Source organism: Hypanus sabinus, chromosome 9, assembly GCF_030144855.1.
Source record: "Hypanus sabinus isolate sHypSab1 chromosome 9, sHypSab1.hap1, whole genome shotgun sequence".
NCBI classification, from domain to species: domain Eukaryota; kingdom Metazoa; phylum Chordata; class Chondrichthyes; order Myliobatiformes; family Dasyatidae; genus Hypanus; species Hypanus sabinus.
Window position 1 is genome coordinate 144411567 of NC_082714.1, and position 25505 is coordinate 144437071.

The following is a 25505-nucleotide window of genomic DNA, read 5'->3' on the forward strand; positions in this document are numbered from 1 at the left end:
GTGTTTATTTTGAATGGAATTTAAAAGATTGAAGCTTAAGATTTAAAAGAACAAATGAAATTTCTAAATCTCAATTCTGTAGATGCAACAGCTTACCTTAGTGTTCCTACATATATACAATTACTAGTTTATACAGTAAACTTTAGTAATAAGCTTTGAGAAATTAAAGACAATTTTTGAAAAAAAAATGCAAGATTGAACGGAGAAGAAATCAAAATTATAAAATGTGTTGGTCCAGCTTATTTACTCAAGGGATTCTGCAGATGTTGGAAATCCAGAGCAACACATGCAAAACACTGGAGGAACTCGGCAGGTCAGACAACATCCATGGAAATGAATAAACAGTCAATGTTTCAGGCTGAGAGCATCAAGCCGACACCTGAGAATCATTAAGTCAAGCAATACTCACAAGTCTACATGAGTCCTAATGAAAGGACATGGCCCAAAACATTGATTGCTTATTCCCCTCTATCGATGGGGCATCACAGTAGTGTAGCGATCAGCATGATGCTATTACAGCTCGAGGCGTCAGTGTTCGAAGTTTAACTCTGACATCCTCCGTAAGAAAGTTTGTACGTCTTTCCCAGGGGAGGGAGTGCTCCCACAGTCCTATGACATTCAAAGACATTTACAACATTTTTCATGTCATATGCCAGAGATATTAAACCTGTTTCTCATTCTAATTCCCTATACCATATTCCATCTGTCACTTTGCACGTTCTCCCAAACAGTGCAAGTCCTTCGGCAAGCCCTCTGCTTTCTAAACATTACCTTCCCTGCCATTTATCTTTGGCTTGTCTGCAAACTTGGCCACAAAGCCATCAAATCAATGACATATAATGTGAAAACAAGCAATGCCAACACTGACCGCTGCAGAACACCACTTGTCATTGGCAGCCCACAAGAGCAGGCCTCCTTTATTCCCAGTCTGCCTCCTGCTAATCAGCCAATCTTCTATGCATACTAGCATCTTTCCTCTAACACCATGGGCTCTTAACTTGTCAAGCAGACCCATGTGCAGCACCTCGTCAAAAGTCTTCCGAAAATCCAAGTAAACATCACCCACTGATCTTCCTTCGTCTAGCCTTCCTGTTATTTCCTCAAAGAATTCCAACAGATTTATCAGACAAGATTTCCACTTAAGGAAACCATGTTGACTTTAGCCTACATTATCGTGCATCTCCAAGTGCCCCAAAACCTCATTTTCAATATTGGTCTCCAACATCTTCCCAACCACTGACGTCAGGCTAAATGGTCTATAATTTATTTTCTATTGCTTCTTTTCCTTCTAAAAGAGTGGAGTGACATTTTCAACTTACCAGTCCTCTGGAATCACTCCAGAGTCTAGTGATTCTTGAAAGATCATTACCTCTGCAACCTCTTCAGCCATCTCTTTCAGAATCCTGAGGTATATTCCATCTCGTCCAGGTGATTTACCGACCTTCAGAACTTTAAGCTTCCCAACGATCTTGTCCTTAGTAATAGCAACTACACTCACTTCTGCCCCCTAACACCCTTGAATTTCTGACATACTGTTAGTGTCTTGCACAGTGAACACTGACGCAAAACACTTAAGTTCATCCAACATTTCTTTGTCTCCTTTTACTACCTCTCCAGCATCTTTTTCCAGCAGTCCAATATCCACGCTTGCTTCTCTTTTACTCTTTATATATCTGAAAAAAACTTTTGGTATCATTTGATATTTTAGGCCAGCTTACCTTCGTATTTCATCTTTACTCTCCTTATATTTTTTTAGTTGTCTTCTTTAGATAGTCAAAATCTTCCCAATACTCCAATTTCCCACCATTTTTTGTTATATGCACCCTCTTTTGCTTTTATGCTGCTTTGGACTTCCCTTGTCACCTGTAATTGCCTCATCCTCATTTTAGAATATTTCATCCTTGGGATCTATTTACCCTCCACCTTCTGAGTTGCCCCCAGAAACTCCAGCCATTGCTGTTCTGTCTGTGGTGAACTACATATACCTGTCAGGACACGCCCCCTGCTGACTGCTCCTGTGGCTCCTCCCACAGAACCCTTTATAAAGGCGATCAAGGCCTGAGCCCGGCCTCTCAGTCTCCAGGATGTAGTACGGTGGTCACTCACTGTTTGTTCCTTCTTCCAGTCAATAAAAGCTGATATTTTGCCTTACGTCTCAGAGTGAGTTATTGATGGTACATCATTGTTGTTATCCATGCTAGTGTCCCCTTCCAATTAACTTTGGCCAGCTCCTCTCTTATGCCTCTAATTTCCTTAACACCACTGTAATACTGATACATCTGACTTTATCTTCCCCTTCTCAAACTGCAGGGTGAATTCCATCATATTATGATCACTGCTTCCTAAGGGTTCCTTTACCTTAAGCTCCCTAACCAGATCTGGTTCATTTCACAACATCCAGTCCAGAATTACATTTTCCATAGCGGCTCAACCACTCAACAATGCCATCTTGTAGGCATTCTGCAAATGTTCTGTCTTGGGATCCAGCACGAACCTGATTTTCCCAATACACCTATATATTTAACTCCCCCATGACTATTGTAACATTGTCCTTATTACATGCCTTTCCTATTTCCCATTGAAATATAAATCCCACATCCTGGCTACTTCCTGTTTTAAGTCTGTATATAACTCCATTCAGGGTCTTTTTACCCTTGCAATTTCTTAACTCTACCTATAATGATTCTACAGTTTCTGAACCTATGTCACCTCTTCCTAAGGATTTGATCTCATTTTTTACCAGCAGAACCACCCCAACCCCTCTGTCTACCTGCCTATCCTTTTGATGCAAGTGATATCCTTAGATGTTAGAACTATAGAACACTACAGCACAGTACAGGCCCTTCAGCCCTGCATGTTGTGCTGACCTATATAATCCTTAAAAAAAGTACTTAACCCACACTACCCTATAACCCTCTATTTTTCTTTCATCCATGTGCCTGTCCAAGAGGCTCTTAAATACCCCTAATGTTTTAGCCTCCACCACCATCCCTGGCAAGTCATTCCAGGCACTCACAACCCTCTGTGTAAAAAACTTACCCCTGATGTCTCCCCTAAACTCCCTCCCTTAATTTTGTACATATGCCCCCTGGTGTTTGCTATTGGTGCCCTGGGAAACAGGTACTGACTATCCACCCTATCTATGCCTCTCATAATCTTGTAGACCTCTATCAAGTCCCCTCTCATTCTTCTACGTTCCAAAGAGAAAAGTCCCAGCTCTGCTAACCTTGCTTCATATGACTTGTTCACCAGACCAGGCAACATCCTGGTAAATCTCCTCTGCACCCTCTCCATAGCTTCCACATCCTTCCTATAATGATGTGACCAGAATCTAACACAATACTCTAAGTGCAGTCTCACCAGAGATTTGTAGAGTTGCAACATGACCTCTTTACTCTTGAACCCAATCCCCCTGTTAATGAAGCCCAGCATCCCATAGGCCTTCTTAACTACCCTATCAACCTGTGCAGCGACCTTGAGGGATGTATGGATTTGAACCCCAAGGTCCTTTTGTTCATCCACACTCTTAAATAACTGACCATTAATCCTGTACTCAGTCTTCTGGTTTGTCCTTCCAAAATGCATCACCTCACACTTGTCCGGATTGAACTCCATCTGCCACTTTTCTGCCCAACTCTGCAGCCTGTCTATATCCTCTTGTAACTTCAACAACCTACAGTTCCATCTACAACTCCTCCGATCTTCATGCCATCCGCAAACTTACTCACCCATCCTTCCACCTCTACAGTTTTTAAAAATCACAAATAGCAGGGGTCCCAGAACAGATCCCTGCGGCACTCCACTAGTTACCGACCTCTAGGCAGAATACTTTCCTTCCACAACTACCCACTGCTTTCTTCCTTTAAGCCAATTTTTTATCCAAACAGCCAAGGTTCCACTTATCCCATTCCTCATGACTTTCTGGGTGAGTGTCTCATGAGGGACCTTGTCAAATGCCTTGCTAAAGTCCATGTAGACCACATCCACTGCCCTACCCTCATCAATTTCTTTTGTTACCTCTTCAAAAAACCCAATCAGGCTCGTGAGGCATGATCTTCCCTTCACAAAGCCATGTTGACTATCCATGAGTAGACTGTACTTCTCCAAATGCTCGTAGATCCTATCCTTAAGAATCCTTTCCAGTAGTTTGCAGACCACTGACGTAAGACTCACCGGTCTGTAGTTCCCATGTTTCTCCCTATTACCTTTTTTAAACTAGGGAACTACACTTGCCATTCTCCAATCCTCTGGCACTTCCCCTGTAGCCAACGAGGATCCAAAGATCATAGCTAATGCTCCTGCAATCTCTTCTCTCAATTCCCACAACAACCTGGGGTGTATCATATCTGGCCCTGGGGATTTATCAATCTTAATGTTTTTAAGAAGATCCAGCACTTCTTCTTTCTTAATCTCCACATTGTCCAGCACACAGGCCTGCTCTACTTCGACCTCAACCTGATCAAGATCATTTTCACTTGTGAATACTGAAGCAAAGTATTAATTTAGGACCTCCCCAATCTCCTCCACCTCCAGGCACATATTGCTCTCTTTATCCTTTAGCGGTCCCACCTTCATTCTCGTCATCCTCCTGGTTCTTCACATATGCATAGAGCGCCTTGGAGTTTTCCTTAATCCTACATGCCAAGGCCTTCTCATGCCCCCTTCGAGCTCCTTTCTTTAGCTCCTTCCTGGCTACCCCATATTTCTCTACTTCCTGCTTCTTATATCTAACATATGCTTCCTTTTCCCTTTTGACAAGTTGCCTCACTTGTTTCGTCAGCCACAGTTCCCTTTTCCTACCATTTTTTCCTTGCCTCAGTGGGACAAACCTATCCTGAACCCAGCTCAAGTGGTCCCTAAACTTCTCCTACATTACTTTTGTGCTTTCTCCTTTGAACATCTGTTTCCAATTTACTCTCGCTAGTTCCTGCCTCATCCCTTTAAAGTTAGCCCTTCCCCAGTTAAGCTCTTTACCATTTTGTCTGATTTTATCCCTTTCCATAGCTATGCTGAAGCTAAGGGAATTGTGGTCACTCTCACCAAAATGCTCCCCCACCAAGAGGTCTGTCACCTGACCAGGTTCATTACCCAGAACTAGATCCAGTATAGCCTCTCCTCTCGTTGGCCGGTCCACATACTATGTCAGGAATCCTTCTTGAACACATCGGACAAATTCAGCCCCATCTATCCCCCTTGAACTCAGGAGGTGCCAGTCAATATGAGGGAAGTTGAAATCACCCATAACTACTACCCTGTATTTCCTGCACCATTCTAAAATCTGCCTGCTTATCTGCTCCTCGGTGTCCCAAGGGCTTTTTGGGGGCCTATAGACTACTTACAGCACAGTGATTGATCCCTTCCTATTTCTGACTTCCACCCAGACCGACTCCATGAACACTCCCCCTGCAGCGGACACTCCCTCTGCAGCGTCCTCCCTTTCTATAGCCGTGATACTCTCCCTGACCAGCAATGCCACTCCCCCCCTTTTAAAACATCTGAACCCTGGAACCTGCATCATCCAATCCTGCCCTTCCTCCAACCAAGTTTCAGTAACGGCCACAACATCGTAGTTCCACGTACTAATCCATGCTCTAAGTTCATCCTCCTTGTTCCTAATACTCATAGCATTGAAACAGACACATTTCAACTCTTTAACTGGCTACAATTATCTTTTGTCCCCTGCCTGTCCTTCCTCATCAATTCAGAACTCTTAGCATCTTGCCCTTGTCCTTCTACCTTAATCCCTGCTCTCACATTCTGATTCCCACCCCGCTGCCAAACTAGTTTAAACCCTTCCCAACAGCTCTATCAAACCTGCCCGCCAGGATATTGGTCCCCCTGGGATTCAAGTGCAACCCGTCCTTTTTGTACAGGTCACACCCGCCCCAAAAGAGGTCCCAATGATCCAGAAATCTGAATCCCTGCCCCCTGCTTCAATCCCTCAGCCACGCATTTATCCTCCACCTCATTCTATTCCTATTCTCACTGTCGCGTAGCACAGGCAGTAATCCCGAGATTACTACCTTTGAGGTCCTGCTTTTCAACTTCCTTCCTAACTCTCTGTAGTCTTCTTTCAGCACCTCTTCCATTTTCCTATCTATGTCATTGGTACCGATATGTACCACGGCCTCTGGCTGTTCTCCCTCCCACTGCAGGATATCGTGGACGCAATCAGAAACACCCTGGCACCTGGGAGGCAAACTACCATTCGAGTTTTTTTCCTGCATCCGCAGAATCTCCTGTCTGACCCCCCTGACTATAGAGTTCCCTATCATTGCTGCCTTCCTCTTCCTTTCCCTACCCTTCTGAGCCACAGAGCCGGACTCTGTGCCAGAGGCACGGCCACTGTTGCTTCCCCCAGGTAGGCTGTCCCCCCCCAACAGTACTCAAACAGGAATACTTATTGTCAAGGGGTACAGCCACAGGGATACTCTCTAGTACCTGATTTTTCCCCTTCCCTCTCCTGACTGTGACCCATTTCTCTGTCCCCCATGGCCCTGGAGTGACCACCTGCTTGTAACTCCTCTCTATCACCTCCTCACTCTCCCTGTCCAGACAAAGGTCATCGAGTTGCATCTCCAGTTCCCTAAGACTGTCCCTTAGGAGTTGCATCTCGATACACCAGGTGCAGATGTGGCCGTTTGGGATGCTGGGAGACTCCAGGACCTCCCACATCTGACACTGACCACAGAAAACCGGCCTCACACACATACTACTTCCTTTTGCAATCAAAAACTGCCTCGACTCGTCCCGTTACCACCGAAGCCCGTGGAGCCAAAGCCCTTTGACTCTGCTGCCCGCTCCCAACACTGCCTACTGGATATGGCTGCCTTCTTTTTAAACTGTTTGCGCTCAACTGGCGGGCGTCACGCGCCTGCGCAGTCTGGCCTCTCTCTTCCTCCGAGAACTCAAAATGTCTTCCTGCTGGAAATCCTTAGGTGATCTCCCACTGCCTTTTTGTTCCGAATCAAAAACTTCTGCAGATTCCTTGCCCTTTTTAAACTGTTCATGCTCAATTGGCAGACGTCATGTGCCTGCACAGTCTGGCCTCTCTCTTTCCCCGAGAACTCAAAATGTCTCCAGCTGGAAATCCTTGGGTGCTCTCCCACTGCCTTCTTGTTCCGAATCATGTTAACTATGATTTTCTTTCAGCTTATGTCTCAGTGTTGACCACAACATCATACCTTCCAATCTCTAACTGTACTACATCTACCTTATTCAGTATTTTGCATGCATTCAAATATAACATCTTCAATCCTATATTCCCCACCCTTTTCGATGTTTCCCCCATTGTTACACTTCACTTCATCCCACTGACTGCAATTTTGTCCTATCATCTGCCTGTCTTTCCTCACGGTCTCACTACACACTGCATTAACTTGTATGCCAATTGCCCATCCGCAGCCCTATCACTCCAGCTCCCATTGCCCTGCCAGCTCAGGTTTAAACCCTCCCCAACAGCTCTATTTTCACTTTTCTGGATTTATTTATGCTTTTTGCTATTGCTGGCATCTCCAAGCCTGAATGCTTGAAACCACAGTGAGGAAAACAGTTCTGAATTGTCTTGCAGCTTATTTCTTCCCAAGTATTACTGACAAAAATGACAGCTTTTTGAATACAAACACATGCAGCTATTTAAAAACTGCTAGTTCTAAGCACAATGTAATGTCTAACTAGTGCATGTCTGACACTAGTTAGAAAGTAGCTGCAATTCACTTTTCTTTGAGAGAGTACACTTTAGCTAGAGAATACTCTTAAATGGCAACATACATATTTGTTTTTATCCTTTTAGGTCCGTTTATACAGTAGAGTAAAACCGATTCAGTTTACATAATGTCTAATTTCAATATGATAAAACTGATGCATGAAAATTCAGAATGATGCCTTGTGCATGACACAATGAGTTTTTACCACTTTATAAAAAAAGTTTAACTGCTGATCAACACAATGCACATTCAGATTTAGATCAATGGTTAAAAGGTGCTTCTAAGCTTTCAAATAAAGTTTTTCAAATGGAGTAACACTTAAGGATATGGATTCAACATAGCCTAATTTTTGAACATTAAGTGATTAAGCCCTTAATATTAACAATGATAACTGAAGATCTTTTTTCTAAACTCTGTTTTCCTGTTCTACTCCTACATCCCATGATTCTCTTTGTATACAGGAATCTCTTTCTAAAATAAAATGAGTAATCCTAGACTATGGGGAAAACAATTCACAACTCCTATGACCAAGGATATTTCCCCTTGTTCTCCAAATGGGAAAATGAGCTTGGTTAACATCCATGCTGTGAAATTCCTCAACACCCTCCCACCTAACTCACTTTTAAGTAAATGATTATACTACAGATTCATGTAAATAATCTTTTATTTACTGGAAATCAAATCCTTGCCAGTAAATATTGCAAGCAACATTCCACTTACCTGGTTAGAATGAGAAGTAAACTGAAATCTGATGAAGGACCACCGCCCGAAATGTAAAGCGTTTTTTCCTCTCCGTAGACACTGCCTGACCCACTGAGTTCCTCCGTAATTTTGTGTGTGTAACTCTGAAATCTGCCTCTGTAGATTATGGTGATGCCATAACTGATTTCTTTGACCTCCCATCTAATGATTCAGTTACAGCAGAAATATTGAATGTAATAATGGGGTTTTACCATATTTTGGTCCAAAATAAAAGCTAAAATAGTGGAATCTGATAGGATTTGTTCCAAAGAACTAGGTAAGGAATTTGTGCTGAATATTCTACTTTTGATTTGTAGATGATATACTTATAGCTAATTAATAGGTATAGAATCTACCTTCATAGAATATATGGTGTAGAATATGTAATACTCACCAAATAATGTCAGGTCTTCAATGCCTGCAATCTTGGAATGGCACTCACGCACTGAATCTTTCAGACCAGTGATTTCTTGACCATGTATCACAAGGGTTCCATTCATTTGGTCCAAGTAACTCCACAGATCACCAGCATGATTATCCAAAGCATCCTTAATAAAATCCAGACTGGCTGTTAGTGCGTTTAGCTTACTACACACACTCTCCATTTCGGCCACACGCCTGTCAACCTGAGATACCTCCTTCTGGATGTCTTGAGCATCGTGCTTGCAGTTATGGAGATCTAACATAACCCTGTGGTTAATTCGCTGAAGATCTCCTTTGAGTTCATGGACACGCTTGCCATTAAACATAAGCTGGGAACCTTGGCTAGTCAGTATCTGTTGAATTAGATGAACTTCATCTGTCATTTTGCGTTCGTGTTCATCCCAGGTTGAATTGGCATTGGCAAAATCGTCAGCGTATCGGCTGACAGCCTCTTTAATTCCTTTCAGGGTTTTGTTAACTGAGTTGATGTTGATCTTCAGTAAAGTAATTTCTCCCTGCACTCCACTGGATTCTTCTTCCTCTTTAATTTTCCTTTGTATTTCAAACATGGAATAGTTGAGTCTATTGAGTAGGCCGGAGTTCTTATCCAGCTGGGTCACAATATCTCGGCAGTTTTTCTGACAGCCAACAACATCTGTTCTGAGAATTTCAATGTCACTAATAACTGAGGTACACTGATTTTCCAGAGCTATAATTCTCCCCTCCAGTTTATCCAGATCATCATGATTTTGCTTTTTAATATTAGCGATTTCTGTTTCTAGCATTGGGATTACTATTCCCTCTAGGTTTGCCGGCGTAGTTACATTGTTTAATTCTTCAACTATAACCGTAACCCGGCTCTCGATATCCTTCAGCTTATCTTGCAGAGTTGTTTTCATTCCATCCAATTCAGTCCCAAAATACCTCTTAATGTTGTTTTCAATGGTCAAGCAATTTTCTTCTATGCTTTTCTCTGTTGTGTTGATTTTAGCCTCAATGTCATCCAACCTACTATCATGGATATTTTCTATGTGAATGGTGGAGAAATGTGGTAATTCATCCTCAAATCGAGTTGTTAATGACTTTTGATTGTCTGAGATCTTATGTAGTTTTTGTTCCAAGGCAGTGACCTTGTTTGTCAAATACTTAACAGTGTCACAACAATTTTCAGTTACAGCCAATCCATCAATTTGAGTTTGTAAGTTATTAATCTCCTTCTTTAGGTCAGATTCTTTCCCATCTATTGTTTCCTGGAGTCTTTGGTTTATACTTTTCAGTTCATCGCACTGTTGTTGGACTAACTTTACCTTGTAATCACAGTCGGTTTGGACACCTGTAAACTTGTTTTCAAAGCCATCCAATAGATCCCCTCTGAACTTGGTGAGTTTGGCATCTATGTAAGGACCAATTAAGTTCTCAGTGACTAAAGGTGAAGAGGGTCTACTGGCCTCCAGTAGTTGTCTGAGTTGTCCATCGTGGCCAATCACCATCCCATGAACTTCATCAAGCAAGTCACTCTTTGTTTTCAATACATCCTTAACTTCTGTCACTTTGGCCACCAAGTCTCCCATTGCTGGTGGATATGCTGGTTCCCCTTTAGTCAGGTTTTCTAGGCCATCGGTTATATATCCAAAGCCAACTGCGGCATCAGGGTATTTCAGATTATTCAGCAACGAAACAATCATTTTGTTGGTATCCTCCTGAATTGATAGCCTGAGGCTATCACTGATTCCACTAACCATTGTTTGGAGTTTCTCAAATGATTGTGAAAATCGTCGAAATTCATCTTCTAAACGGTCAATTCGTTCTCCATATATATCTGGAGCTTTAGGGCCTAAAAGTAAACAAACATTACAAAATTAATAAATGACACAAATTGGGCTGAAATTGATGACATAGAAGTGCCTCAAGTTAACTTCTATGTATAATTAGAACTATAACTATAAAACTATAATTAGAAATTAGAAGTTTTACTTGTTGTTTGTGTGAACATGGAAATTACGTCATAGAACTGGGGAATTTATAGATGGAACTCTAAGGCACACTCTTCCAGCAAAGAGCCTGTGAATGTGACCTCTACAACGATGATTACATTATGTTGAACCTTTAAGTGGCTTATGTGTATACTTAATGCTTCATAATTTTGAGTTTCTCACATTGCTAGCATAATGTTTTTACTTATGAGAAAGTTGTAACAATTAAAACCAAGAGGCAGAATTTGCAGCTTAGCAATAGTACAAAATGTGTGGCCATAAACTGGTGATCTTTTTACATGCCAGCCATTTCTCTAAGCCAATGGAAAACAGCTTCATGGATTATTGATTTGCTCATGCTGTACCGTCCATAAGACTAAAGGCCCATTAACCTTCAAACTTCATTTTTGCTTCCCAAGTGCATTTTCAGATGAACACAGCTTTCTTGATTAAATCTTCATTCATTTCTTTATGAAGTGTGGATCACACTGGCAATTTGCTACTTGCCTTTGGATGGAAGGTGGAGCCCATCAGATTGCTGGGTCTGTAGTTTCTAGCTAAGTTCAAAGTTCAATTTAAATTTATTATCGAAGTACATATATGGTCATATACTACCTTGAGATTCATTTACTTGCAGGTATTTACAGGAAAATAAAGTAATACAGTTGAGTTTATGAAAAAACTTTAAATTATAAAGACAGACAACATCCAATGTGTGAAAGAGGACAAATCATGCCACTAATAAATAAAAATAAGTAAATAAACAATACAAAGAACATGAGCTGTAGACCCCTTGAAAGTGAATCTGTAAGTTGTGCAGTCAGTTTAGTGTTGAGGTGAGTAAAGCTATCCACACTGGTTCAGGAGCTTGCCAGTGGTGTGGGACCCAAGACTCCTGGACCTCCTGCCTGATGGTAATAGCGAGAAGAGAGAAGCTCCTCGTAAATGTGCTCAATGATGCTTTGCCTGTGATGGACTGGGCTGCATTCGCCATTTTTTGTAGAGTTTTCTGTTCCTGGGTAAGTGTGGGAAATTACCTTTCCTGAATAACAATGGGGAGCAAAATGGCATTTGGCAGTAATCCAATGGTTTCATGATTCCTGACAACTCAGTTCTTTAAACTAAATTCCGTAACTTTAATGCCCAGCTGCAATACTGGGATTCAAACTTGCATCTCTGAATCAATGATCCAGAATACAGAATGCAGAAACTTAGCCAACATGCTCTTAAAGACTTTTAATTGTATCCAGCAGTTGCAATTTGTCCAAGCATTTTGTCTTGGGGCATTTCCCAAACAATACAATGCTATGAAATTTCCTGAAATCGTGTAGAAGTATTGACTTTATGAGGAAGGATACAATTTTCTAGTGCAAAAAATAGTGATTTATTTGGTGTCTGACTTAGAGATGTATTCAAACTTTGCCTGAGCTTTCCCTATTTGTTGTACAGTCAGTGGAACCTATACCCAACCCACTGTTACTCCCTAACTTTGTTCTGCCTATTATCCAAAAGTTTGAATAACTTTGTGGTTAGATCAGGCTGTAAACTTGTGCCTACATTTTCAAAGCAGGAGCAAATAATATAATTTTTGTTTCTGTTTAGTGAAAATTTCAATTATTTTGCTTCTCAGCATTAAAATCATTTATTGTATTTTGAATGCCTGTTACTGCATCAGAAGAAATTCCACAAAAAAAACCCCAAGAAGATTGTTTTGTCAACTTTCATAGTCAGCCTGGGTCTGAAGAACTTGTGAAGGGATGTTTCAAGTTAAGAGTAGGATTAACAACCATACAAGCACTTCCACTACCATGAATTTCAACACTTGCAGAAAATGCCGCCCATTATTTTTTTCTTGAATGTAGCAATTAGTGTGCTAAATGCCATGTTTTCTAACTTTTCATCATATTCTAAATGAATTCATAAGGAATTATGCCAGTTGAACAAAGATTTTGCTGAACTGCCCATACACCCTTGTTGCAAATTCCAAGTAAATGTTTACATGAATACACTAACTCACTTGAACGTTCCCACAAGTGATGGACTCACTTTCAAGGACTCTTCATCTCATGTTCTTGATATTTATTGCTTATTTATTTGTATAATTGTTTCTTCTTTTGCATTTGCCCAGTTTGTTGTCTTCTGCACTCTGGTTGAGCACCCGATTTGGATGGTTGTTCATTGATTCTGATATAGTTACTATTCGATAAATTTGTTAAGCATGCCCACAAGAAAATGTATCTTGGGGTTGCATATGGTGACATATATGTACTTATATAATAAACATTAACTTAGAACTTTGAATACATTAATTAACTAACTCATTTGTCACAAAAAAGCAGAGTATGTTGGAAATGCTCTGCAGATCAGGCAGCATCTGTGGAGGGAGAAACAGAGTTAATAATTCAAGACTAACACCTTTTATCAGTCCTGAAACATCATCTCCTTTTCATATTCCACAGATGCTGCCTGACCTGCTGAGCATTTCCAGCATTTTCAGTTTTTATTATAGATTTCCAGCATCTGTAGTTTGTTGACTTTCAAGTTATTTCTCGTGCTGCAATGGCCGTCCTTGCAGTTCTGCCTCAGGATATTCTCTCCTGAAGCATTAACAATAAAAACGATCCTCTTCTAAACCTTTATCTCCGTCAAGTTTCAAATGAATAAGAAGAATACATAAGCAAAAATTGAATAAACAACTATAAGACCTGAAAATCAGCATGAAATTTCTCTATCACACACCATTTTTTTGTAATGGCTTATATTGTTATTTCAATTCATAATTCAAGTCAACTAAAATATTGCCCACAATGTTAGTTGAAAAGTTTTCTACTTTGTCCAGGCATGCCTGGGTACTTTTAGGCAGGCAGATGCCTCATGGGAGGACAGATTTTAGAAAAATAGGACACAGAGCCTAGAGGAAGCTGATGAAGATGCCAAGATGCACGAGCCAAGAATGGAAAATTTTGAACCCTTTATGTCGATTGAGCCTCATCTGATAACTCAATCTGAGTGAAATGACCTGGTCAGAGACTTAGGTTTATCAAAGGCAAAAGCAGAAAGAATTACTGGGTTCAAGAATGCAAGGATGGAATCTGCTGTCACCAGGCACAAAAATTTCCGTGAAGGATTTCGATATTTGAGACCGATATTTCCCAGAATAACTGATGCCAAGATTAAGGCAGGCATCTTTGTTGCTCCACAAATCAAACAGATCATCAATGACAGATAATTTGAAGAACTTCTAGTGGGACCGGAGAAAATTGCACAGAAGGCATTCAAGGATGAAAATTTTCTTGGCAATTACAGAGCACCAACTATGTACAGCTGGTTGTTAACGTGCTTCAAGCATACAGAACCGCGAACTGCAATATGTCACTAAAGATTCATTTTCTGCATTCCCATTTAGACTTCTTCCCTGCAAATCTTGGCACTGTCAGTGACGAGCAGGGTGGAAGATTTCTCCATAACATTGCGGTCATGGAGAAATGGTATCAGGGCAACTGGAATCCCTCAATGCAGGCTGATTATTGTTGGACAATTAATTAAGTGAGAAGCCTCAGACACTGAGTGCAAATGAAAATCATCAACAAAGCATTTTTAGATTATTTGAACAATTGCAAAACATCAGCATGAATATGCAATTAAAGACATTATATTCAATAAAAGTTAATTTCTTGTTTCTCTCAATTCCTATGTGATACAAGTAGTCTGAAATTATAGTCGTGTTCAGCTTCAAGTTGTCTATCATAAACAATCAAAATTCTGAGGAAGCAACACTTCAGAAAAAAATTATTATCCAGAGTAATTAGATAGGACTGTTCATTCTTGAGTAGAAAAGAAAGTACATGCCATTTTATAAGTTTACAAGACTGCTTTTAAGAGTTTTTCAAACTAATAAAAAATGGTTACTTTACAGTATGGTCAGATTATGCAGGCATCTTGCACATTTCTACCAGATTTGGAGCTTAAGTGCAATTTACAATGCAATTGATCTGCAGTTAAAAAGAGAAGTTCTTGATATTCATTAACACTTACCATAATAACCTTTTCTGGGTCCTGGATATGATGGTCCAAGTTCAGGGACTCCTATAGGAACTTCTTGGCAAGCATCACCAGAATACCCTGGACAACATCTCCATTCCAACTCTGTAACCGTCTTGTATCCAATTTTATACCTAGGCTTTAGAAAGGTCCGATACCTGTGTGAAAAAAATAATTGATAAAAAAATTACAGCTGGCCAATTTAAATTATGTATAAGATCTGTATAATGGTAGGCAAACCACTGGCAAAAAGCAACATTGTTCTCAATGATTTATTGTTTACTTTGAACTTACTAATTTGCACAAATCATTAGTGGCAGAGTAAGGCTTCAGATATAAAAACTAACATTAGTACTCTACACTTCCAGAACCTTAGCTTTGGTGGAAACTGGGTTAAAAAGATGAAAGATTTCATCTTTTTTCTTGTCAACTTGGAGCCAAATTGAATGGGATCCCAACAGGATGTACACCGAAAGCTATTCCTGGTTCAAGTATGAACAGAGAGTTCTTTAATACAATTGGCCTCAGTTTGAGCACAGATAGAGCAGAATGAATTGCTTTTATTTTTAAGTTTGTCACTTGCAGTTTTGATACTTTTATCCCTGAACTGATTGAAAACTTCATTTGGATATGAATGAATATCTCAGGCCTCAGTATACTTCATCAGCTTTGAACACGACTGCCATTATTAAACGATAACTGTGAAGTGGATTTCATCATCTGATCAAGGTTCAAATTTGCTCGGCTTTCTCAGCTGTCTGGAAATTGATTCTATCAACCAAAAATAGCTGGTTAAATCAAGCAATGTGTTTTTCATTAGAATTAGATGTACTGTAGTAACTACAGAACACACAAGCTCGAACAGATGAGGGAACAGATGAGAGGTCCTCAGCCCACACATCACTTTCCATGCTGTTTTGGACCGAATCCTCTCTTTAAAATGATATAAAAATATACTATTCCTCAAGTAAGAGTGTAATCTGGTACTTATATATTGTATACTTGCAGATGTATGGCTCACAACTACCCGTTTGGCAGTCTCTCTAAATCTAATGCGGAATAATTCTCAAGTGACAAGGGAGGTGGTCATTCTGGCTCACCATGTCTATATAAGTTCTCAAAGCAATCCCATTCTCTATTAATTTTCCCTGTAACTTAATTTCCCCTGTAACTTAATTTCCCCACATTCCCATCAACTTGCCCCAGATTTTACTGCTCTCAACTTAAAAGAACAATTTATCATGGTCTATTAACCTAGCAATTTGCCATCTTCAGGATGTGGGGAAAAATGGACTATGCAGAAAGAATGTGCAAACTTGACACAGACAGGCCAGAACTGAACCCAGTTTACTGGAGCCATGGGGCTTGAGCTCTGGGCAGCTGACTGCACAACCCACCTTGTATCTTATCGACTCAAACAGATTCAGATACAGATTATATCATGAGTATATTGAAACATCAGGTGGCGGGGTGGAGGTACGTCTCTACCAAAGGTACTCCTTCCTTCCACTAGCCTGTTGGTCATCCTTGAGCAAGGTGTGGGATCTGCTTAGCTCCCCAGTCACGGGTCACATGAAGCCGTAGGAGCAGCTGTGCCTATCACAAGTCCTGGTTATGCAACCTCTGATGCCAGGGAGACAATCTGAAGGATATTGATCATGGCTGGGGTCATCCGTCTTGTAAAGACACTACCCAGAAGAAGGCAATGGCAAACCACTCTTGCCAAGAACAATCATGGTCATGGGACCAAATGATTGCCTGTGTCATATGACACGTCACATAATGATGATGATGATGAGGACATTGAAACATACAGTGAAGTGCATTTACAGCCAACACACTCAGGGATGCACTGATGCCCACAAATGCCACCACAAATTCCAGTGCCAACATTGCATGTACACAATGCTTGGTAGAACAACAGAGAACACAACAAAACAGAACACAGATGATAAAACAAGCCCACTTCCTTACCCACTGCATGTTCACATTAGTTATTAAACCTTATTCTGCAATACTGTTATTGCTTTACCTTGTACTACCTTAATGCACCGTAATGTGAATTGATCTGTATGAATGGTGCACGAGCATGTTTTTCAATGTACATTTGAGACTAATGAACCAATTCCAAATCTGCTACCATGTCATGCAAATTAGTAAGCTATCTTAAGTTAATTTTCCAGTCGTTAAAGATTTAGCATTTGGTTTTCTGGATATCACCTACATACAAGTTGCAATAATGTACCTCAAGTTAGTGAGACTCTGCATTGAATAAAAATGGTTGTATCTGCAGAATTTTCAAATTGAGATAGCCCAAGCCTTTGTCTTACTGATATAATTGAAATAGTGTAGCAACAAATAACAATAATGTTCCTTTATGTGATTATCATCCCAGGGAAACCTGCTCCTGAGACAGCCTTGTTTCCATTTCATTTATTTATTTAGAGAGACCGCAGGGGGCAGACCCTTCCATCCTAATGAGCCAGGCTGCCCAGCAAGCCACCTATTTAATGCCAGCCTTATCTCAGGAGAATTTACAATGACCAAATAACCTATCAACCAGTATGCTTTGGACTGTAGGAGGAAATGCACACAGTCAAGGGGAGAACATACAAACTCCTTACAGACAGCACCAGAACTGAATTTCGAACTCCAATGTCCCGAGATGTATTAGTGTCCAACACACACACCGCCCCGCCCCCCCCCCCGGAGGAGCCACTACCATGGCGCCCAAGATTTTCCCCAATATTGAAAAGGCTTCTCCACTAGGGGTCCCAAACCTTTTTTGTCATGGCCCTCTTCCATTAAATGAAGGGTCCATGGACCCCAGGCTGGAAACACCTGTCCTATACTGAGCTATAGAAGACTATGGACCTACTACATAACATATAGGGTTGGTGTAGATGGGTGCACTGGTTAGTATTCACATAGTGGGCTGAAAGGATTTGTCCTCTGTGCTTTCCTTGTTCTTTTTTCATTTCATCTGCAATCTGTTAGTTTCAAGGGAGAGGTCTGGTCTTCACCAGGGTGACCACAGAATGTTTTCTCAGTAGATTGTTCTTCCCTTGGAGAAGGGAGGAAACCAACTCTCTGCTCATGAGATGAAGACATTCCACCTGCTATTTTATAAGAATTAAATGGGCTAAGTTCTGATAATATTGAACTTGGACAGCAAAGATGAATCTAGGCAGTACACAGTCCATGCAATTGTCTATTTCTCTTTGTAGCCTGGGTTGCTAACCTGTGGTCCACAGACCTCTTGCTTAGTGGTATTGTGTGATGGCACAAAGAAGGTTGGGAACTCCTACGACATCAAGAGAACTGTATCCAATCTCCCTCTGTTGCTGAGCAAATAAAGAACCAAAAAAATAAACATATTAGGTGGAAACTCAAGTGAAACTTCAAACTCAAGAAACTCAGTGTTCTCTTCTCCCAAGGGTGGGATTCACCAAGGCATGGAAAAGTGATTAGAAGCCACTAAATTTGATTGACAGCATTATCCTTGGTAAACAAATACAAAATCACACCAATAAAGACTTCACAAAGAAGAGAATCTGCAGATGCTGGAAATCCAAGTAACACACAAACACACACACAGAGTAGCCTTGAACATTATGTCTTAATAGACATACTGATAAAGGGCCTTGGCCCAGAACGTTGACTGCACTCTTTTCCGTAGAGCAGACCTGGCTTTCTGAGCTCCTCTGGGGGCGGGTGTGTGTGTGTGTGTGTGTGTGTTTCATTAGAGTTTCTTTGAATTAGGAAATGTACAAACTTCAGCAGCATTGAGCATGTTAACATCTGCAGTCCAAATTACACCGGCAACAAACCTGCTTTGACCAGCAGCTACCCATCATTCTTGGAGTTCCAGGGAGCATCTGCATTCAGTTTTTGGAAAGAAGTTGTTTGCAGTAATAGAACCTGGCCAAAGCGGTTCCTTCCAAGCACACTTTAGGAGTGCTCTATTTGATTGAGTGGTTTCTTTGACACCTGACAGATCTTCCATTGCTTTGTCCCTGCTGCCATTCTTCAAGTTGTCCAGCACATGCCTGAACTGAAAATTGCCACTGACAAAATAGTAAGGCACCATCATGATGTCAAAATCACGAAGGCAGTGGTCTTTATTCATTCAAATGTATATGTGGTGTCTAAAGCTACCTTTTGCATCCAGTCATAGACTAATACGCATCAGGAGGCCATTTGATGCCTCATATCTGATCTAGCTCTTTGAAGGAGATAATTAATCTCACGGGTTTGTCTTTCCTCCAAAGCTTTCCAATATCCTTCTTTTCTTTTTTCAAGTCCACATCTAACTGAAAAATTAATTCTCAATTTGTTTTTAATCACCTTGAGGCAACGCATTCCTAAATGCAACATGAAAGCGCGTAAAGTTTTCATCAGCAAACTTGTGATTCCCTTGCCAATTGTTTTAAATGTGTCCTTCGGTTACTGACCCACCCACAAGCACTATTTACTCTGTGAAAACTTATCGCAATTTTGGAATATTTTTCAAGCTTTCCTCTTCTTAAAAAATGTTCTGTCATGCATCTAATTAAACACCATTAAAAAAAAAGCAACAACTTCAATCAAAGTAATGCTGTGGCAGGCAACCTTTGTACACTTCAAATGATTTTTCTCCCAAAATACACTCGTATTCTTCCAAGTTCAGTCTTGACTGCGGTCTTTGTTCAATTCAATCCGTAGGACTCTATACATTGAACTTAATTAAACTTTAACAAGGTAATGGTAGTAGGAAATCATATCAATGTCACGAAAGCCGTCAAAGGACATTTTTCCCCCCCAATGAAACATGTATCTGGCATCTACTGCGAATGGGCAGTGAACGTCCGCTGTTCCTTTGGTGGCCACTAGAGGATGCGAAAGTACCAGCGTTCAGAAACTTTCTCCCGCTCCCTCAAAGATAAATAATCCTGAGCAGTGCAAAGCTGTTTCTTGGTTCAAAATCTTAATCCTATTTATTACTCCAAATCTCTGTACCAATGCATAAAAACATTTTGGTCGTTTAAAAACAACTGATTAATTCCTATTGTTTTAAAAGTAATAATATTAAGCCAGAAACCAAACGTAAATCAGATCAACCCACTCAATGCAACTTCCCATAGGACACACCACAAAAGCATCCACTTGGTGCATGATAAATAATTTTAGAGATCCAGCTGTGAATTTGAACTTTAAGGCACTTAACGTCAATCAATATCCGATTTGCCCCACTGCACAAATCTTACTGTTTTGGCTCGGATTAAAACATGTGCCTTATTTCCTGATGGATGGAAGGTCCCGTCATTATAAATCTGCACGGTACATTCCACCGTGACAGGATCGCCGAAAGTCTATTGTGTTCAGGGCACTAGACTGGAAACAATCTCGCGGTGTAGCTGCGAATTCAGTCAGTTTCCTCTCTGGGGTTGTCCCGTGTCGCGCGAGGTAGCGCTGCGAACTTACATGACTACGCCGGGACACTTGAGTTGGCCCCAACCACACTGATGGTATTCGGCTTTCACAAAGGTGTCCACGCCGTCTTGCATCGTGCAAGTGATATTCTTCTTCACAATATAGGCGCAATAATTCCTAAAGGAGAAAAACAAGTCACTCGTTGATATGTTTCGTGCCAAGTCCCCATAACACAAACAAATTTTGTTTATTATAAATTAGAAGAGTACCGCAGAGGAATAGGCCGTTCGGCCCATATCTGCGCCTAACACAATGCCAAATTAAATCACATCCCTTCTGCCTGCACACGATCCATAACCCTGCATAACTGAGTGTCTAATACTTAAGGTGCACGATTTTTAATATTGTTGATGCAAAATGTAATTGAAATATCATGCACATATCTCATTTTATGTGCCATTTGCGTTCGCATTTAGTTTTCCAAAGCACAGAGCGGAGGTTTAAAACTGCAAAAGCTTTTAATAACTGTTTAACCTTTCAGCAAAGTAGAAGGAACTCACTTGTGCCGGGCCGTGCTCCGCCCTGCTCCTTTCAGACTGGGGCTTGTCCCTGAGGTGAAGAGGTTATAGCGGTACGGAGCGTAGAAATTGCCCTTCGCTTCGCTGAGTGTAAGAAGGGTCAATGCCACCAGGCAGCACAGAATCACAGAGGAGGATGCCGACGCGCTTTCTAACATCGTGACAGCTTTAAAAAAACATCCAGGTGTAGAGGCGCAGTCGAGCCCGTCTCTAAAACTGGAAGCGGTGCGAAATGTGTCCGAACGCCTGAGACTCGGGGAACGTGAGCATCAGCTGCAAAAGAGAAGGTGGGATGGGTGGGGGGCGAACGAGAGTCCCGCGGTAGCGCGCACACACACACACACGCGCGTCAGGTCAGAGCTGAGACGGGGGAGATTGCGGGGCAAGGGGCGATTGATGAGCCATTGGCTCTGGCCCTGAGTCTATATTGCCACCAGCAGTCGCCCACCTCCACAACTTAGCGGACTCGTGCGAGTGGGCGTTTCGTTGACATTAGCACAGACCCAGCCCTCACCCCCTCCCTCCCTTCACCAGCACTACCAATGAGGGTGCAGCCACCCCTCCTCTCCTCACCCCCTCCTCCAACATTTACAGACCCACTGGTCGCCAGCAACGCGCACTACCGTTCGGGCTGAAGCCAATCATTTGATCTTTCATGGCAAACTCTGGTCTCGGTTTGAAAGGGGAAATGCACCTCCTTCCCCCCACCTCCAACAAACAAAATACTCTTGGTGCAAATCCACATCTCCGCGGAGAACTTTACACGTTCAATCACTGGCCATAAGATGCACAGCCACGGCGGGCAAACTTACTGGTCGCAGTAAAATCCCAACTCAGTTACGCTGTCAAAAGCTTCGTAAAAGTTCAGCCCAGTCTGCGCCTAAGAAGCAGTATTGAAGAAACTTGTTAATTATTTGAAAGGCGCAGTTGCCCGCGTTTATTTTAGTTTGTAGGGTTTCTGATATCCTTAGCTGCAGGTTTGAGAGAGAGGGAGAGAGAATGGAAATATTTTTTTTCTCTTGTGAAGTTTGATTTTTTAAAACTATATAATTGTCACCTGGTGACCGAAGATACACTGCGGTGAGGGAGGGAGGGAGGGAGGAGGGGGCGGAGGTGATCCGGAGCAATCCTTTCTGAAAGCACCGCGGCTACTGTAGTAACGTGCTCTAAACCCCGGCTGCCCTCTTTCTCGTTCCCCACCGTAGTCGCCAAAAACTTAATGACAGCATTGAAGGGGCTTGAATGAATTAGTAGAAGGAAGACAGAAATATTTATCAACAACTCTTGGGTTGAGTCGCCAACAATCTGCTTTCGTAGAATCTCCGGTCTTATTTCTGATCCCCGTTTGCTCAAAAGGGGAGGGGTCGCTCATTCTCCGTTGTGGAAGATGGTAATTTCAGAAAAACAATCAGCCCTTCACCTGAAACTTCGGCAATGTTTATTCTTTTCTAAAGATGCTAACTGGCCCGCTGAGTTCCTCCAGTTGTGTGTGTGTGTCCATTGGCAAAGGTTTGTGTTCTCTAATGATCTGAGGGCATGACTCGGACTCGCTTGCGGAGCGGTTCCTCAAGCGAAGGTTTGGCACAAGCCGTCAGCTCCCACATTTGAGTTCGTGTACTCCTGGAGGTTTAGGTATTGATGCTCGGTAATTGCGTGGTTAACGATTCAGCCAGAGCTGAAACTGACGTTATGCCAGCAATGCATTTGGCAACTCGGACGACATAGACGGGCTGGGCCCAAGTGCCCCTGTCCCCAGAATAGCTCCCATGACTCCTTGACACCAGAGCAGCGAATCTGCCGTGTTGAAACGAATGAAGCGCCCACTCTGCAGAGTGACGATCTCTGTCGAGTTCACCTTCACTTTGTTCGACCGGCAGAGCTGGGCGCCCAGGACCTGATCATTAATCGCAGAGTCACGGAACATCACAACACTGAAACAGGCGCTTCGGTCCATCTAGTCCGCGCCAAGATGTTCTTCTGCCCAGTCCGTTCGACCTGCACCCCGACCATCGTCCTCCATCCCCCTCCTGTCCACGCACCTATCCAAACGCCTCATAAATGTTCACATTCCCACTCGCACCACCCTCTGAGTGAAGAAGTTCCTTCTCAGGTTCCCCTAAATGTTTCGCTAGAATCTCACCAACAAACCTCCAAGGTTAGTTTGAAATGGATTCAGAAACAGGCTTAACTTTATACTACAAACAAGAGAAAAGCTGCATTTGCCGGAAATCCGGGCAACAACCACAAAACGCTGGAGGAACTCAGCCTCTATGGAAAAGAGTATACAGTAGTGGTTGTTTCGGGCCGACATCCGGCCGAAGTGTGTCGACCGTATTTCTTTCCATAGACGCTGCCTGGCCTGCTGAGTTCCTGTACCATTTTGTGTGTGTTGCTTTATACTGAACAGATTCGTTCCGCCCTCCCCCCCACTCACTTTTGGCCCACGTGCAGATTAAGTTTCCCATATCATTATTCACCTCAAATTAAGGAAGCGGACCTCGCTCGCGAGGGTAACTTATCCTTCGTTCAGAAGGTGCCTTCATGTACCACTGCAGTTTTCCTGGTCTGATGGTCTAGAGGGCAGTGAATTTGAATCCGCAGTGACAAGGATCAGAATGATGTGTCACTTTGAGCGGAATCTGGCGATGCAGGTGTTCCCGTGTGCCCACTGTCTTTGCCATTCTTGGTGACAAGAGGCCACCAGGTTGTCTTGGACTTCTTGCTTCTTGAGTGTTGTTGGAGCCCCATCCATTCAGGAGTCTTGTGGACAGGGGGAAAATCTTTGCAAGTGATAAGAGGTGAGTTTGGATACCTTGCAGTCACTATCTTTACCTGGCCACTCTGTCTGAGTATCTGAGACCTTCAGGGCGTTGGTGCTGGAGATAAAGCGCGAAAAAGGCCTTTCCGGCCCATCAAGACGTCCTGTACAACAACCCACTTATTTAACAGTAGCCTAATAACAAGACAATTGTAACGATCAATTAACCTTTAACTGTGGGAGGAAGCTACAGCACGCGGAGGAAAGCCCGCACGTTCACAGGAAGACCGTACTAACTTTCTTACAGAGGATACTGGTATTGAACCTCGAACTCCTATGCCCCGTGCTGTAAAAGCGTCGTCTTAACTGCGACGCTACCGTCGTGCCCTTTTTGAATTAAGTGCTAGTTGGACATTGGGTTCCATCTTTCATTTCTCCTATTTTGAGATAGAACACGGAGCAAGGCTTTCCGTCCTTCGAGCCACACCGCGCAGCGACCCCCGATTTAACTCGAGCCTAATCTCGGGACAATTTACAATGACCAATTAACCTACCAGCCGGTACTTCACTATGGACAGTGGCAGGAAACCGGCGTACTGGGATAAGCCCCACCATGCATTCCATGTCAAGACGACAAGCTCTTTACAGTCGGCATCGGAACTGAGCTCTGAATCCTGATGCCCGAGCAGTAGTAGTGTCGCGCCATGGTGCCCTTTAGTATTCTCTAATACTCCTAAATTACAATGCCGTTTCCGCCAAACCATGCCTTTAAAATTATTAACAATTTTCTTCATTACTTACTACTTTTTGGGTGTGGGCTGGGCTTAACTTTTATGACAGTGTTACTGAGTTGGGATTCTTTTGCGACCATAAGTTTGCCCACCGTGGCTATGCGTTTTATGACCAGTGACTGAACGTGCCAAAGTCCTCCGCAGCGAGGCGGATTTACACAGAGTGTTGGGGAGAGGGGAAGGGGGTAGAAGGAGGTGCATTCTCCCTTTCAAACCGAGACCTGCGTTTGCCATGAATGATCAAATGGTTGGCTTCAGCCTGAACGGTAGTGCCCATTGCTGGCGACGGGTTGGGGTGTTAGTCATTACATTGAATGGAAAACAAATTATTGTCCACTTATCTGCTCAAACCGGGATGTTTTCCGGTTCTTGCTGCATGTAGACATGGGGAGCCCCATTTTCTGAGGAATTGCCAATGGAGTAAAACACTGCCCTTGAGAAGGGGGCGGTTGTGAGATACTTCCCTGGACTGTTGACATTGTACATTTGTACAGCACTAAGACCAAGCTTACTGTCAACCACCCATTTAACAGCACTCCTGCGCTTATCCCAGGCGTCTCTACATTCCCATCATTCAGTCATACACAGTTCAGGGTAGCAATTTAAGCAACTGACCCACACCGATTTGGGTTGGTGCACCCCGGAAGAAGCACAGGCGGTAGAAGGGGAATGTCCAAACTCCACACACCCAGGATGGAACTCAGCTCTCTGGAGTTGGGAGTGAGGCAGCAGCTGCCCTGGCAACACCACTCTGTTGTTCCTAGGTCTGTGTAGGTTCCAGCATTCTGTCTTAGAAAGGGAAGGGAAAGGTTTAGAAGGACAAGCCATGACAAATGGGGCTAGCTTCAATGGGTAGTTTCAGCAACATGGAACAAAGTGTTGTTGGCCTGAAAGCCTGCTTTTGTGATTTCTCATTCTATAACTCTAATGATAATTCTAAATACACTATATAAATCTTCAAATATGATTGCTCTGGGCCTGTACTCGCTGAAGTTTAGAAGAATAAGGCGAGATCTCACTGAAACACATTGAATATTGAAAGACTTAGATAGAGTGGACATGGAGAGGATGTTTCCTACGGT

At 42.4% G+C, this 25505-nt stretch overlaps 1 protein-coding gene across 3 annotated transcripts in view; it reads right to left on the reverse strand.

Annotated features, from left to right (window-relative positions):
* Nucleotides 1–25154, reverse strand: part of LOC132399875 (EMILIN-3) — a 39191-nt gene extending 14037 nt beyond the window's left edge. The window contains exons 1-5 of one of the 3 annotated variants that reach the window (XM_059980741.1): nucleotides 25039–25154; nucleotides 20857–21147; nucleotides 20348–20473; nucleotides 14879–15042; nucleotides 8842–10704 (exon numbers count right to left, since the gene is read on the reverse strand). In XM_059980741.1, coding sequence (XP_059836724.1) covers nucleotides 8842–10704; nucleotides 14879–15042; nucleotides 20348–20473; nucleotides 20857–21032 — 2329 coding nt within the window. In that variant the 5' untranslated portion in view covers nucleotides 21033–21147; nucleotides 25039–25154. Of the gene's footprint in view, nucleotides 1–8841; nucleotides 10705–14878; nucleotides 15043–20347; nucleotides 20474–20856; nucleotides 21148–21497; nucleotides 21550–21686; nucleotides 21743–25038 lie in introns of those variants that run through there. The other 2 variants (XM_059980740.1, XM_059980739.1) reach the window with 2 other exon arrangements.
* Between the last annotated feature and the right edge of the window lie 351 nt (nucleotides 25155–25505).